Consider the following 15,550-nt stretch of genomic DNA (forward strand, 5'->3'; position numbering starts at 1 on the left):
ATCACCTTGTCTCCGGCCTTTTTTTGGTGCTTGAATTTTTCTGTTGAGCTGCCATTGACCAGTACTGAAGACTGTGCTGAGGATATGCTCCAAAAAATCCAGCTTATCCACTTTTCTCCAAAGCCTAACCTCTCTAGCAAAGAGTCTAGACAGCGCCAACATTGTCAAAAGCTTTTTCAATGTCTAATTTGCACAGTATATATGACACCTTAGATTTTAATCTTGCATAAATTAGTTCTCCAACTACAAGAATGCCATCATGCATTTGTTTCCCTTTTATAAATGCACCTCTATGTCAGTACAAAAACTCTATAATGGCAGTAGCTCGTGAATTTTGGGAGGAGGATAAGCTTAACTGGAGACTCAACTGCTCATTTATAAGTTTAATTACGAAAGACAGAAGAGGCAAGCACTCCAAAGCAACTCAGACCTATTAGCCTTGTCGGTAGCATGTACAAAATAATGTCTAAGGTACTTGCCAACCGATTCAAGACAGTTCTCCCACAACTTATATCAGAACATCAATGGGCCTGTACATTGGTGCAGTGCTTTTTAGGCCCATTATTGTAATAAGTTTGAGGTCCGTTCAGTATGGAACCGGTATCCATAGAATCCCCTCTTGTATGCATGACACGTTATCTAAAAAGCAGTTACAAAAGAATTTTTTTCTTTTTAATGATTCAAATTAAAACAATTCTATGCATGGGAGGTAAAAAAGTGATGAGGTGTCATTGCATGGGAGGGTATCCATACACTAAGTATGGAAATGGGTTCCATATTAACCAATGTCATAAGTCTATACTTACATGACCGGAGGCCGGAGGGAGCTAGCTGCGCATATACATGTATCGACTTTTACAACAAACCCTAGAAAATATAGAAATTATCTGGATCATATATATTCTAAGATCTAAGCTTACTTCCCTACGTACAAGAGGAAGCATCATCAGCAGCTATGTCAAGTCTCCCGGAAGACATTCTAACAGATATCTTTCTCAAGTTAACAGTGGAATCAATCTTAAATTGTAAGTGTGTATGCAATCCCTGGCGTAATCTAATTTTCAGCTCCAAATTTATTAAGTATCACCTCAATATTACAACCAGAGGTCATCACCCTAACTCAATTGTTTATTCCATAGATAATGCTTCATTATCAGCACGACGTTATAAGGCCGTTCAGCTGGATTATCCATCTGTATCAGAGGGAGGTATTAGTATGTTATCTATTATCTTGGGTTCTTGTAATGGCTTGATTTGCTTAGGTATATAAAGAAAATCAATCGAGCAAAAACTATATATATAGTGCAAATATCCATGCTACACGTTATAATGAGGAGATTAATAGTATTTGTGTTTGGAACCCGACAACTAGAGAATATAAGAAGATTCCAATACGACCACAAAATTTTTACCACTCCAAATTCAAAGAAATTAACTATGGTTTTGGATATGATAGCATCGCGGATGATTACAAGTTTGTAAGAATTGTCCACCCTAAGGGATATAGTTATTCTCAACTAGAGGTCTATACATTAGGATCGGGTCTATGGAAAACTATTGAATCCCTTACTCGTTCCATGGAACAACTCTTGATCGTCCTGGTTTTCTTTTGTATGGAGCTCTTCATTGGTTTTCCAAAATAACCTCCTCCTCATCTGAAGTTATTGTTAGTTTTGATACTAGCAATGAGAAACTCATCAATGTACCCATTCCTGAAAACATAATTGTGCAGCAGTATATACATGTGGGAGTGTTGACAGATTGCCTTTGTTTAAATAATAGCACTTCCCGGTATTTGACTGATGTGTGGGTAATGCTGGATTATGGAGTGAAGGAATCATGGACTAGGAAATTTACCTTTCACCTTATTCGTCCTTATGAGTTGAGTATGCTATGGATTCAAAACAGTGAGGTTCTGATGGCAGTTAAAGACAATACTGTTTCATACGATTATTCAATATTTAAACATAGTGATTTTTCCCCCACGAAGAATAACACAAAATTGAAGATTTCAGACAATGCGAGTTATTGTTATTGCGTGGAGAGCTTGGTTTCACTCAACTCGGGGACTTAATGTAAAGAAGAGAACCGTTAATAATCGGAGACTTGAAGAAGCCTAAGCTAGTATGATCAAGGTAAGGTTAAAGCATTATAGTATATGAGTCATAGAATCATATAAAGTTCCGGTGAACTTTTGAACAACTACCATAATTGTTTTTCGGAAAATGGATCATTTGTCCAAATATTTTTAAAACATAATTCAAATGGACGAGTAAAAATTATTATGGGTGGAATGGACACCATAAAAATAGCAAGGATGAAACTGGATTCATCCTGACTTAAACTTAAAAAATAGCAAGGATGAAACTGGATGCATCCCGATATAAATTAAAAATAAGAAAAAGTATTTGAAAATGGATAGGATGAAACTGTTTACATCCTGGCTATTTTTACATTTTTGTCCATTTAAACAGTATCAAAATCTAAATGTCCTTTTCACCCAAAAATTGTTGATTTTAGTCTTTTTAACCAATTTTGTGTTGTTTTTTCTTATTCATTTTATTTTTTTAGCCATTTCTTGCAGTCTGCTACAATGTTAATTTTTATAATGCTCTGAACTTCTTCCAATTATTTCTAACATTATTTTTTCATGACATATTCTATTTTTTTTAAGCATTCCATATTCTATTAATGGTTAATGCCAACAAGTTTTAACAAAAACGATTGGCAACTAGCCGCATTTGCTAGCTGACATTCTCATACTATATTAGATAAAAAGAAGTAGAGGAGAGAAAAAAAGAAATAGAGGAGAATACACAAGGAGTGGCCTAAGAACATGGGAAGAGAAAAACTCAAACCTGAACAACTAGGCACAAAATATCTAATCCGTAACTTGAAAATTACTAGAGAAGTGCGCGTTGCTGGTTTAACATGTAACTGACAGATATAAAATGGAATCTAGGGATGTGAATTTGGTGCTGATGAGTTTAGGGTGACCAAAAACAGCAACCGTTGCCGTACCCTGTAGTTTGTACCACTACCACGATGAAAAGAATAGCAACATAGTGTAGTGATATTTTGGGCCCATTACAAAACCTATAAATACTTGGCCGGAGTCTGGACCTAGGCGGAGTAGAATTACGCGTTTTTAATTTCTAGCTAGGTCATTCACTGCTGCACGTAAGCAACTTACGTACTTTTCTAGCTCTAGTTAAGACATCAAGAAGAATATATGGATATTATCGGCTTAATTCTTTACATGCAAGAAGAAGCATCGTCAACAGCTATGTCAAATCTTCCTAAAGACATTCAAACAGATATCTTTCTCAAGTTACCGGGGGGGAATCAATCTTAAATTGTAGGTGCGTATGCAAATCCTGGCGTAAACTACTTTTCTCTCCCAAATTTATTAAAGATCACCTTAATCTCACTACCCGAGATCATCACCATAGACTCGTATTCGAAGATAACGATTCAAATATATACTCCATAGATTATACTTCGTTGCCAACATCATCAACAGAGAGATTATATTATGATGCCGCTCAGTTGGATTACCCATCTGAGGAAGGTCTTTATAGCAGGACACCTGACCTTGAGGACAATGAGGAGATTAATAATATTTGTGTTTGGAACCCAACAACCAGAGAATACAAATACAAGAAGTTTGCGATACCACCAAGTGAATTCTACTATTGTGAATTGGACTGCGACTACGTTGATGCGTATTGCAACTTTAGCAATGGATTTGGTTACGATAGTAGCATGGATGATTACAGGTTTGTGAAGATTGATCATCATAAAAGAAAGAAATTTTATAAACTAGAGGTTTATACGTTAGGATCGGGTGTATGGAAAACTATTGAAAAAATCCCCTACTCCTTTCGAGAAAAGGATTTTTACTCTAACAAGAATGATCATCCTGGTTTGTTTCTGAATGGAGCTCTTCATTGGTTAGGCTTTTCCGCCACCACCACCAAAAAGACCTCCTCATCTCAACTTATCGTTACTTTTGATATCAACAATGAGAGACTCACCGATTTGTCTATTCCTGAAGAAACGAAGAAGCAACGTTCAACATATGGACATATGGATTTGTATATGTTTGAATTTATGCAGCAAGACTCAATATATAATCATATCGGAGTGTTGAAAGACTGTCTTTGTTTAATCCACAGAGGCCCATTCTATATTGAAGTATGGGTAATGTTGGATTATGGAGTGAAAGAATCTTGGACTAAGCAATTTGCCTTTAACTCTCGATCTGCTCGTTGTGATCCAGTTTATCCACTATGGAATGAAAATGGTTACATTCTGATGGTAGGTGACAATAGTTTTGTATTATACGATCGGAAGGACGACGAAGTAAAACATGTGGATGTTGTTGCTGTAGCAAAGGACAATATCAAACTGAAGAAATCGAACAATGCTATTTATTGTTATTACATGGAGAGCTTAGTTCCACTTAACTCGGGGACTTATGTGGAGAAAAGGATAGTCGTCGACCGAATCAAGAAGAAGCCTTAAGTTAGTATGAATATGATGAAGGTTAAAAAGCATGATATACCAACTTAATTATGATCTATTACACCTATCTCCCCTTTTAATAGCAACAAGGAATTGCAAAACTTAAAAATATAATCGTTGGATCTCCAAATTTTAAAATTCCACCGTTAGATTTTACAAATAAAATTCCGTCCGAACTATTGCTATAAAGAATGTTAGACTTCATCTTTCTTATCAGCCGTTAGATTTTAAAGAAGTGGTATAAAAAATGTTTACAGGGACATAAAAGTAAATGCACTTTTTATATATTTAAAAATCCCATATCTTTTAAACTACATGTGGGATTTTTGTAAATTTTATATATTTGGAAAGCCCTTTAAATTAGCTACGCAATGAGCACAAATAATGATATCAAATTTTTGTTTTTCAATTTTTTTTATATGTCTCCAAATCTTATATGTTTTCTCCTTAAAAGTTAGACATAACTTATAAAAAAAAATTGAAAAATTCTACAAGAAAAAAACAAAACAAATGATTGATTCTTAAGTATGAACAACTGATAATTTTTAAATAAAAAAATACGGTGTCGTATTACCACCAAATTATTTGGAAAATAGAAAAATAGCATCGTCGACGTGCAACGCACGTGCTCACTACTTGTTTGACTTAATAGTGAAAGATTAATCGAATAGTAAATCTAACACTGAACTTTATAATTGTTATTCTGGTTTAATTTTTTTTTTTGCACTCGTACGACACCATTACCAGTGAAACCTGTTTTGAGGCATACTTATTTATTATCCTATCTAGGGTGGTTTTATAAGGGGTGTCTAAAGGTAGTGCAATTACCTATATATCCTTAAAAAATCTAATTACTAGAGTGCCCTTATCCTCAAAAACCTAAAATCAAAAATCAAAATAACCTTTAAACTTAAACATCTTGGACTCCAATTCAATCAAACAATCAATCAATCAAAGGAAACACGAATGGAAGTGAGCGATGTTGGAGTGCGAAATCCAAATCTCAATTGCTCTTAGATGTATTTTAGAATGCATTTGTAACAAACCCATCTTGTTTTTGATTGATTTTATTTTGTTTGATCGATAAAATATGATTTCAAAGATGAAATTAGGGTTTTCAGAAGATCAGTTCGGCTGATCTTGGAATATCAATTTTGAGCCGAACCTAGTGTATGATTTAGAGAAACACTATGTTAGGCTAATGCGATTTTGCTAGATTTTGTTAGAATCAACTGAACCTAAATTCGTCAGTTACAGAGTGAAGTTCGGCTGATAACTTGTCAGACGAACCTCTGTTTTTTTGAAAATACACCTGGGTTCGGCTAACAACGATTTTGTTCGAATCAGTCGAACCTAAATTCATGAGTTACAAAGTAAAGTTCGGCCGATAACTTGTCAGCCGAACTGTTCATCTGGTCAGTAGATCTGGGTTTTAAAAATTCAATTTTTTGATAGATTCAACTTATAAAAAGGACATTAAACCTCGTATAGAAGTCTACCTCTGATTTGAATCACACATTTTGGTCACTTCTAATCACTAAAATCTCAAAACCCAAGTTTTTTTTCACTTCTTCTTCTTCCTCTCAAAAATTCCAACTCTCTCACATAAATTTGATTTCTCTACTAATTTAACAGTAATAATTTAATTTTTAATCAATCCTTAAAATTCCTAACTAATTAAATCTAATCATAATCATTAAATTATGTAAGCGTAGTTATGCCATTATAAAAAAGGATGGATAATGGGTGATGTTTTTTTTTATTTAGTGACCCTATTTTGGCATTATTTACTATGCTTCAAAAAAATCCAGTATGCCTCAAAACAAGTTTCTTACCAGTAGCTTAAGGTATCTATTGTACCGTATTGTAGGTATCTTGTTGTAGTGTTGTTCGGGCCCATTAGCGAGTCTATAGTTACATGGCCGGATCCCGGAGGCAGAATGGTTGCATTTTTAGGTCGTCTATGATTGCTCACCAACAACCCTAGTTATGCATCAAACCCTATATAAAAAGAGAGGATTTTTTTTCAAAATTACATGGAAGATAACCCTAGAAACAACAGCAGCAGCAGCAGGAGTTATGTCTAGTATTCCGGAAGACATTCAAAATGGTGAGCTCCTAATGGTAGCTTACCGCGATTTTGTTTCATAAGATCCGAAGGATGGAAAATTTGAAGATGTGCTTGTTTTCGCCCCCAAGAAGGATAATATAAAAATGAGGAATTTAGACAATGCGAGTTACTACTATTATGTGGAGAGCTTAGTTTCAAATCAACTTGCTGCTTGTGGATCTCGAATTTCAAACGATGAACTCCTTATTAGTGTTCTTGGAGGTCTTGGACCAGATTATCATGCTTTCTGAACCTCAATCACGATTCGATCTCCTCCTGTTACTTTTGGTGAATTACACAGTCTTTTGTTAAGTGAAAAAATCATTCTTGCTGAACGCAATTCCACTTTACGAGCTGATGCAGAATCAAAGGCTTTTCTTGCATTTTCTCAAGGTAATTCTAGGAATTTTCGACCTTCATTTACTCCTTCTTATCGTGGTCGTGGACATGGTTTCAATTTCAGGGGAGGATTTCATGGTGCTACTTCTTCAGCTTTTCGACCTCCTACTTCCACTGCCAATTCCTCATCAAGATCTACTACTTCCTCTGGGAATAGAATTATTTGTCAGATCTGTTCTAAGCCTGGTCATACTTCTCTTGAGTGTTATCAGCGTATGAATTTTGCATATCAAGGTCGTGAACCACCACAGAATTTGTCATCAATGTTAGCTAGTGCTAATATTTTAGGTGAAAACCCTTGGTATATTGATTCTGGAGGTACAAATCATCTCACTTACAACATGGACGATTATGGTGCTTCTACTTCTTATGATGGCTCTGCACAAGTAACTACTTCCAATGGTGAAGGTATGGCTATCTCTCATATTAGTGACTCCAAATTTGTACTTCAGGATCAACCATTTTCCTTGAAAAATGTGCTTCATGTTCCTAAATGTGCTCAAAATTTGATTTATGTGCATCAATTTACAAGTGATAATCACTGTTCTCTTACCTTTACAACTTATGATTATGTTGCTAAGGATCTTCTATCTCAGAATACATTATTCAAGGGCATCAGTAAAGGAGGCCTGTATCCCTTACATTGTCATGTTCATCCATCAAGTCACATCACTACCTCAACATCAAGACTGCAACATTCTTCATCTACTGATTTGTCCTGTACCAAGACTCATGCTACCACTTGGCACAAAAGACTAGGTCATCCATCATTTCAAACTATGAATAAAGTGTGTAGAAGTTTACCTTCCCCTTTTTCTTTACATCAACCTCTTTCTTGTAATGATTGTAACCTTGCTAGGAGTCATAAGCAATCATTCATGATGTCCAATTCATTTAGTACTGCTCCTTTACAGCTCCTACATTTGGATGTATGGGTCCTACTCATCTTATGTTTGTATCTGGATACAGATTTTATGTCAATATAATTGATGATTTTAGCAAATTTTGCTGGGTATATCCTCTTGCTGCTAAGTCTGATTTTAAGACTATTTTTTATCACTTCAAGGCCTTTGTTGAATTTTTTTTCTCAACTACAATTAAGATGCTCAGAGAAGATGGAGGTGGAGAGTTGTTAACAAAGAAATATGACCTTTTTTGTCCACACATGGTATTGGTCATGAACTTACTTTCCCAAATACTCCTGAGAAAAATGGAATGGCAGAGTCTAAACATAGACATCTCATAGAGATTACAAGAGCATTTCTTATTCCGTCTGGAGTCCTTGATCAGTTTTGGGTTGAAGCATTAACTGCTGCTAACTATGTCATCAATAGATTACCTGCAAGATCCCTGCACATGGTTTCTCCTTTTGAAGTTTCATTCAATAAACCTCAATATTATCAGTTTTTAAGAACATTTGGCTGTTTGCTTTCCTTGGCTCAAACCATATACAAAGAATAAACTTTAACCTAGAAGTAAAGCTTGTGTCTTTCTTGGATATAATAATCACCACAAGGGGTGTATGTGCTTAGATACCACTACTGGAAAAATTTATGTCTCAAGACATGTGGATTTTACTGAAGACAACTTTCCTTTTCTTGCAAACGGTCAAACTTCTTCTTGTCAATTGGAAATGCTTCAGTATGCCATCTCCTCAAGGTCTTACTCCAATACTTCAACTGATATTATTCTTGCTTCTCCCTCTACAACTGGTGAGTCTCAATCATCACAGCCTGGTAATATTAATTCTTGTACTTCTTCTGATATTGAGAAGACTTATTCTATGACGGACCGGAAAATTACGCCTTTGGCGCGTTGCTCCGCAGGCCGTAATATCCCCGACGCGCCATGATGAAGCTATGATCCGGGCCTTAAGGCTGGGAAAATGCACGTTCATCTTCCCTTGCAGGCATGCTCGACGAGCATGATGCAGCTAACTTAGCTTCCACACCGTTCCAAAGTCACCCTTGTCTGCATAAGGGTATATGGCCATAAGGACGTTTCCAAGAGTTCAAGCCATAGAGGCTATGGCCAATGCGTATTGCATGCATCATTGGCTTTTCCACAACGTAGGGAATTCATCACTGAATTTCCTATCTAGATGAGCAATCGTCAGCATCCGAGTCATATCCAGACTTAAGGCATAAGACGTGGATTTAGGCATAGGCTGATATAATCCTATTGTCATTCTCTTACTCCGCTTTACCGACTCTTCGTAGCTTGATAGGAAGTATGAGCATCCACTTGATGGCATGCAACATTCCTCATCAAGTCTGGACGCAATCATCTCTTGCATCGAGCTACCGAGCTTAGATGATATGAGGGGCCAACGTGTTGGACCGGCAATGCTGCAACTCATTGCGGCTGCCCACGTATCCTTCCCTACTCTAAAGGAATCAAGCATAGACCGTAGTTCATCCTCGATGGGACAGAAACTTAACCCAACTCGTTTGCATGGCCGTGGCCAAGCAATAGTGATAATGGCCAGTCCGTGTAGGCCGTTACGTCAAATGCGTCCAAGTGATGCATCATCGAGTCTGTGGAATGGCATAGTGATGCCTCATCATCATATGCTCCATTCGTAAGTCTACTCAACTTAGAGTGAGCCTTAGGCATCATTCATAGCGTTCTGGCTAAGCTGTGAAGCTTATTTGGTACATGGTCCGCTTATGCACCTTTAACCAACTATCCCTCCCTATATATATTAATTTGACATTTTTAGATTGGGGGAGGAAAAATCATTCATCAACTCCCCACTTTTATTATTCATGGCCGTTGCTATGTATTTTCCTGAATAACCGGCCAAGATGGCTGTACATTCAGTTCTGGCTCATATGCCAGTTCCTATGCCCGGCTAGGATGGCTGAACACTTCCTGAGCCAAACCCGATGAAGGGCCGTGATATATGTATTTCCTACTTTGGCCCATAAGCCATTCAAATGTCAACTCGATGTTCATCCAAGATGGCCGTATTATAGATTTGGCCCGTAGGACACTCCTATGTCCATCCAAGTCGGATGTCCACTGCCAACTCGATGTACATCCAACTCCACCCGATGTCCAGCCATGTTGGCTGTACATATTCAAGGCCATCTACCCAACTGGCCTAATGCATCATTTGATGCAAGATTGAATCTTGGCAAATGTAGCCTCCAACTAATGCCATATTTGCCTTAGCCAATATGCATACGCTATGTGCCTTACTTGGCACCGGATATTGTCCCTGAGCCAAATGCATCTCACATGCAACGGAAGCTTTGGATGAAGCTTCATCTCGAGCAATGGCGCATATTTTCTCATGCGCCATGCTAGAAACACGGGGTGTTACACTCTTCACACCTTCAAAGAATTTCGTCCCCGAAATTCAAAACCAAAACTATTGTGAACAATCTCTTCGGTTTGGATTTCCTGAGCAAAATTCTCATACCAGATGCTCAGAAATCACGGGTTTCTTCAAGTTGTCATGAACAACAATTTAGACCTTCTGAGCACATGTCCCATACCACTTTCCCAGGAATCCAAAAGTGCCCACAACAATACCACGAATCGTAATTGGTCAGTGCCAAGAGGATATCTCGACCAGGTATCTTGAATGGCGTCTCATACCACCACCCAAGAATCCCTAAAGTTCATAAGGTTGAATATGTCATCGAAATGACAAAATTTTAGCGTAGTACTGTGTGGAACAGTTTCCAGTTTCTCACCGTCCCTGACGGTCATCCAGGTTGCCACTCGTAAGTGGGATGCTAGCCGGGCCTGAAAACGCACACCGTTGGCCAGTTGCCAACGTGTGGGATGATCAGTCCCATTGTCTACCCACCGTCCTAGACGGTCTTCCGGATATCCACTCGTAAGTGGGGTAACACTTAGGCCAGGCAAACTCATATCACTTATCCAAGCTCAACTCGAATTGCAAAGTAACTGGCAGTTCCAGTCACAAATTCTTTCCGCGCAAAAGTTGGCCTACTCTCCAACTTCAAATTTCCATCAAGGTAAATACTCGCCCATGAGTTCACTGCTCACAAGTTCCTAGAGTTTTTTCGTAACTTGCTATGATACCAACTATGACGGACCGGAAAATTACACCTTTGGCGCGTTGCCCCGCAGGCCGTAATCTCCCTGAAGCGCCATGATGAAGCTATGATCCGGGCCTTAAGGCTGGGAAAATGCACGTTCATCTTCCCTTGCTGGCATGCTCGACGAGCATGATGCAGATAACTTAGCTTCCACACCGTTCCAAAGTCACCCTTGTCCGCAGAAGGGTATATGGCCATAAGGTCGTTGCCAAGAGTTCAAGCCATAGAGGCTATGGCCAATGCGTATTGCACGCATCATTGGCTCTGCCACAACGTAGGGAATTCATCACTGATTTTCCTATCTAGATGAGCAATCGTCAGCATCCGAGTCATATCCAGACTTAAAGCATAAGCAATGGATTTAGGCATAAGCCGATCTAAGCCTATTGCCATTCTCTTACTCCGCTTTACCGACTCTTTGTATCTTGATAGGAAGTATGGGCATCCACTTGCTGGAATGCAACATTCTTCATCAAGTCTGGATGCAATCATCTCTTGCATCGAGCTACCGAGCTTAAATGATATGAGGGACCAACGTGCTGGACCGGCAATGCTGCAACTCATTGCGGATGTCTATGTATCCTTCCCTACTCTAAAGGAATCAAGCACAGACCGTAATTCATCCTCGAAGGGACAAAAACTTAACCCAACTCGTTTGCATGGCCGTGGCTAAGCGATAGTGGTAATGGCCTAGTCCGTGTAGGCCGTTCCGTCAAATGCATCCAAGAGATGCATCATCGAGTCTGTGGAATGGCATAGTGATGCCTCAGCATCATATACTCCATACACAACTTAGAATGAGCCTTAGGCATCATTCATAGCGTTCCGGCTAAGATGTGAAGCTTACTTGGTACATGGTCCGCTTATGCACCTTTAACCAACTATCCCTACCTATATATGTTAATTTGACATTTTTAGAACTCAAATTGGGGGAGGAAAAATCATTCATCAACTCCCCGCTTTTACTATTCATGGCCGTTCCAATGTATTTTCCTGAATAACCGGCCAAGATGGCTGTACATTCAGTTCTGGCTCATATGCCAGTTCCTATGCCCGGCTAGGATGAATGAACACTTCCTGAGCCAAACCCGATGAAGGGCCGTGATAGCTGTATTTCCCACTTTGTCCCATAGGCCATTCAAATGTCAACTCGATGTTCATCCAGGATGGCTGTATATAAATAGCTTTGGCCCGTAGGCCACTCGTATGTCCATCCATGTTGGCTGTCCACTGCCAACTCGATGTCCATCCATGTTGGCTGTACATTTTCCACCCGATGTCCATCCATGTTGGCTGTACATATTCAAGGCCATCTACCCAACTGTCCTAATGCATCATTTGATGCATGATTGGCACTTGGCCAACGTAGCCTCAAACTAATGTCATATTGGCCTCAGCCAATATGCATACGCGATGTGCCTTACTTGGCACCGGATATTGGCCCTGGGCCAAATGCATCTCACATGCAACGGAAGCTTTGGATGAAGCTTCATCTCGAGCAATGGTGCATCTTTTAGCATGTGCCATGCTAAAAACACGGGGTGTTACATCTTCAGTTCAAGTATCTTCATCAGAACAGATCCCTGCCATTCCTTCAGTTGCAGTACCTATATGCTCAAATAAATCATCTCACTCTATGACTACTATATCGATGAATGGCATCTCTAAACCTAAAGTATTTATTGCTACCAAATACTTATTACCTGAAGCTTATATGAGCAGAGTTCCATCTAAGATTCCTACCACTTTTGCTCAAGCCAACAAAAATCCTTACTGGCAAGATGCTCTTCATAGAGAAAAACATGCTCTTGATACTGCTGGTACCTGGTCTTTGGTTCCTCCTGATCCATCTCAAAATGTTATTGGCTGCAAGTGGGTGTTCATATAAAGGAAAATCCTGATGGTACTATTAACACATACAAGGCTGGACTAGTTGCCAAAGGATACACTCAACTTGAAGGCTTAGATTATACGGAGACATTTAGTCTTGTAGCTAAACCTACTACCATTAGGATTATTCTCTCCTTAGCAGTAAATTGAAATTGGTCTCTAAGGCAACTTGATGTGAGTAATGCCTTTCTTCATGGCTCTCTTCACGAATAAGTTTATATGTCTCAGCCTCCTGGATTTGTTGATCCACAGCATCCTGACTATGTTTGTAAGCTTCATAAATCATTATATGGCTTGAAGCAAGCTCCAAGGGATTGGTATGAGAGGTTAGTAGATGCTCTTATGGATCTTGATTTTAAACCTTCTATGGATGATTTTTCTCTGTTCACACTGCTCCAACACTCAGCTTACTTGCATTCTAGTTTATGTGGATGACATCATCATCACTGACAGCTCAGCCTCTTTCTGCAATTCAGTTATTAGAAAATTGCAAGCTCAATTTCCTTTGAAGGATTTAGGTGATCTTCACTACTTTCTTGGTTTGGAGGTAAAAAGGTCTACTGATGGTCTATTTTTTTCTCAAACAAAATATGCTCTTGAGCTTCTTGAGAAAACTAATTTAGTAGGTGTTAAGCCTTGTTCTACACCTTGTCCTGCATCCTTTAAACTATGTCCAAAAGATGGTGATCTTCTATAAAATCCAACTGAGTACAGATCTATTGTTGGAGATTTACAATATCTAACATGGACAAGACCATATATTTCTTTTGCAGTTAATCAAGTGTGCCAATTTATGCATTCTCCTACAACCAGTCATCTGGAAGCTGCTAAGAGGATTCTCAGATACATTAAAGGTACTTTAGGACATGATATTTACTTCCAACAAGGTTTTAATGCACTGCAAGGTTATACAGATGCAGATTGGGCTGGTGATCCCTCCACCGGAAGATCAACTAGTGGATATTGTGTTTTTTTGTGTGGAAATCCAGTGTCCTGGTCAGCTAAGAAACAATCCATTGTTGCCAGATCTAGCACAGAAGCAGAGTACGGATCTTTGGCTTCTGCAGCAGCTGAAGTTGTCTGGATGTGTCAGTTGCTTAGGGATCTTCATTTTTTTTTTTTCTGATCCTCCACTTATTCTCTGTGACAACAAAAGCTCAATTGCTATGGCATCAAATCCTGTGTTTCATAGTAGAATGAAACACTTGGCCATTGATTTTCATTTTGTTAGAGAATTGGTTCATAACAAGTCTCTACAAGTGCAGTATATCTCCACTGATGCTTAGGTTGCAGATTTTCTTACAAAGGGTTTAGCAGCTCCAAGATTTGAATTTCTGAGGTCCAAGCTCAAAGTGCTAAAGCCCCTTGTGCTTGAGGGAGGGTAATTGTCATATTATTTCATCTGAGAAACATTTATTGCACTGTCTGAATATTATCTGCCTGCATAGTGTGTCTGCAATGTGTATAACTGACAGATTACATGTGTCTCTCTCTGATTGGCTCACTCTTTGACTTAAGAGTGTTTGCCAGCTATTAACGGTTTCTTTAGTTACCGTCGTCTGTGAGAGATTATTTTATATAATGTTCTATCTCTCACATTTGTAAAACTAAGTTCAGTTAGTGAAAAATATCTTGATTTGTTCTCTGTAACTACTATTACCATGGTTATGCTAAAGTGTCTTAAGAGCCAATTATCTGAAGCGTCACAACAGTCAATCAGCCATAGGCATCCGAAAAATTTTAAAGTTAGTTGCAAGATCTTAGTGCATTCTTATATACTAGCAAGATCTTAGTGCTTCCTATACACGGAGACTTGGCTGACCTTAACCGAAAACGGGAAACCCTTTAAGAGATGATTACAGTATTCCGTACCACGATAAAAAGGAAGCGCAATTATAGCATGATGCAAAGACAATGTAACATAAATCAATAAAAAAAAAAGACTAGAAACGCAAAGAGGAAAAGATATACTCTTCCGGGGTGAGCATTTTACCCGTAATCTGCGGATTTAACCGGGACCAATCACAATTGTGCGGATGGATGTCCGGACTGTTCGCTAATGGGTTGTATGCAGATGGGATTTCTGAAATCCAACGGATTACGGATTGGACTCAGATGCAATCTTGAAAATCCGTTGGACATCCATATCCGTTAGATTATGTGTATTTATATAGTTTCTAGAAAAAATAGGGATAGTTTTGAAATTTTTAAGGTGTTTGCTTGGAGTGGTGTTTATACTATATTTATATATACATATATAAAATGTTTAGGTTTTTTAAGAAATCATCTATACTGACTTTATTTTTTCATCATAAATTTTAACTAACACAAATCCATTGGATTATCCTCACCTAATCTGTTCATCTGTGATCCATTGGATGCAAATCCGCTGGATGTTGGATTGGATGCGGATGCCAAATTTGAAATCCGTAGTGTACTGGATTGGATACGAATGGGATGAAAACTGGTCCATACCGGCCTATGCTCACCCCTACTCTTCTCTTCCATACATTTTCCTGTTGACCAGAAATGGGATTTTATTCTTGTT

General features: G+C 38.5%; 1 protein-coding gene across 1 annotated transcript; it reads left to right on the plus strand.

The window, feature by feature from the left end:
* Positions 1 to 314: 314 nt before the first annotated feature.
* On the plus strand, positions 315 to 4,527 carry LOC113272103 (F-box/kelch-repeat protein At3g06240-like). Its single transcript, XM_026522007.1, has 3 exons — positions 315 to 405; positions 1,140 to 1,208; positions 3,494 to 4,527. The coding sequence occupies exons 1-3, from the start codon at positions 315 to 317 to the stop codon at positions 4,525 to 4,527; spliced, it is 1,194 nt and encodes a 397-aa protein (XP_026377792.1).
* The last annotated feature ends 11,023 nt before the right edge of the window (positions 4,528 to 15,550 follow it).

This window comes from Papaver somniferum, chromosome 4, assembly GCF_003573695.1.
Source record: "Papaver somniferum cultivar HN1 chromosome 4, ASM357369v1, whole genome shotgun sequence".
In the NCBI taxonomy this organism is placed as follows: domain Eukaryota; kingdom Viridiplantae; phylum Streptophyta; class Magnoliopsida; order Ranunculales; family Papaveraceae; genus Papaver; species Papaver somniferum.

Excerpts from the sequence above, each read along its gene's own strand:
- LOC113272103 (XM_026522007.1), top strand. The coding sequence starts at position 315 with ATGGCAGTAGCTCGTGAATTTTGGGAGGAGGATAAGCTTAACTGGAGA. Across the intron at positions 406-1,139 it reads AATTACGAAAGACAGAAGAG|ATAATGCTTCATTATCAGCA; the intron begins GCAAGCACTCCA and ends TTTATTCCATAG. Across the intron at positions 1,209-3,493 it reads TCCATCTGTATCAGAGGGAG|ATTATACTTCGTTGCCAACA; the intron begins GTATTAGTATGT and ends TATACTCCATAG.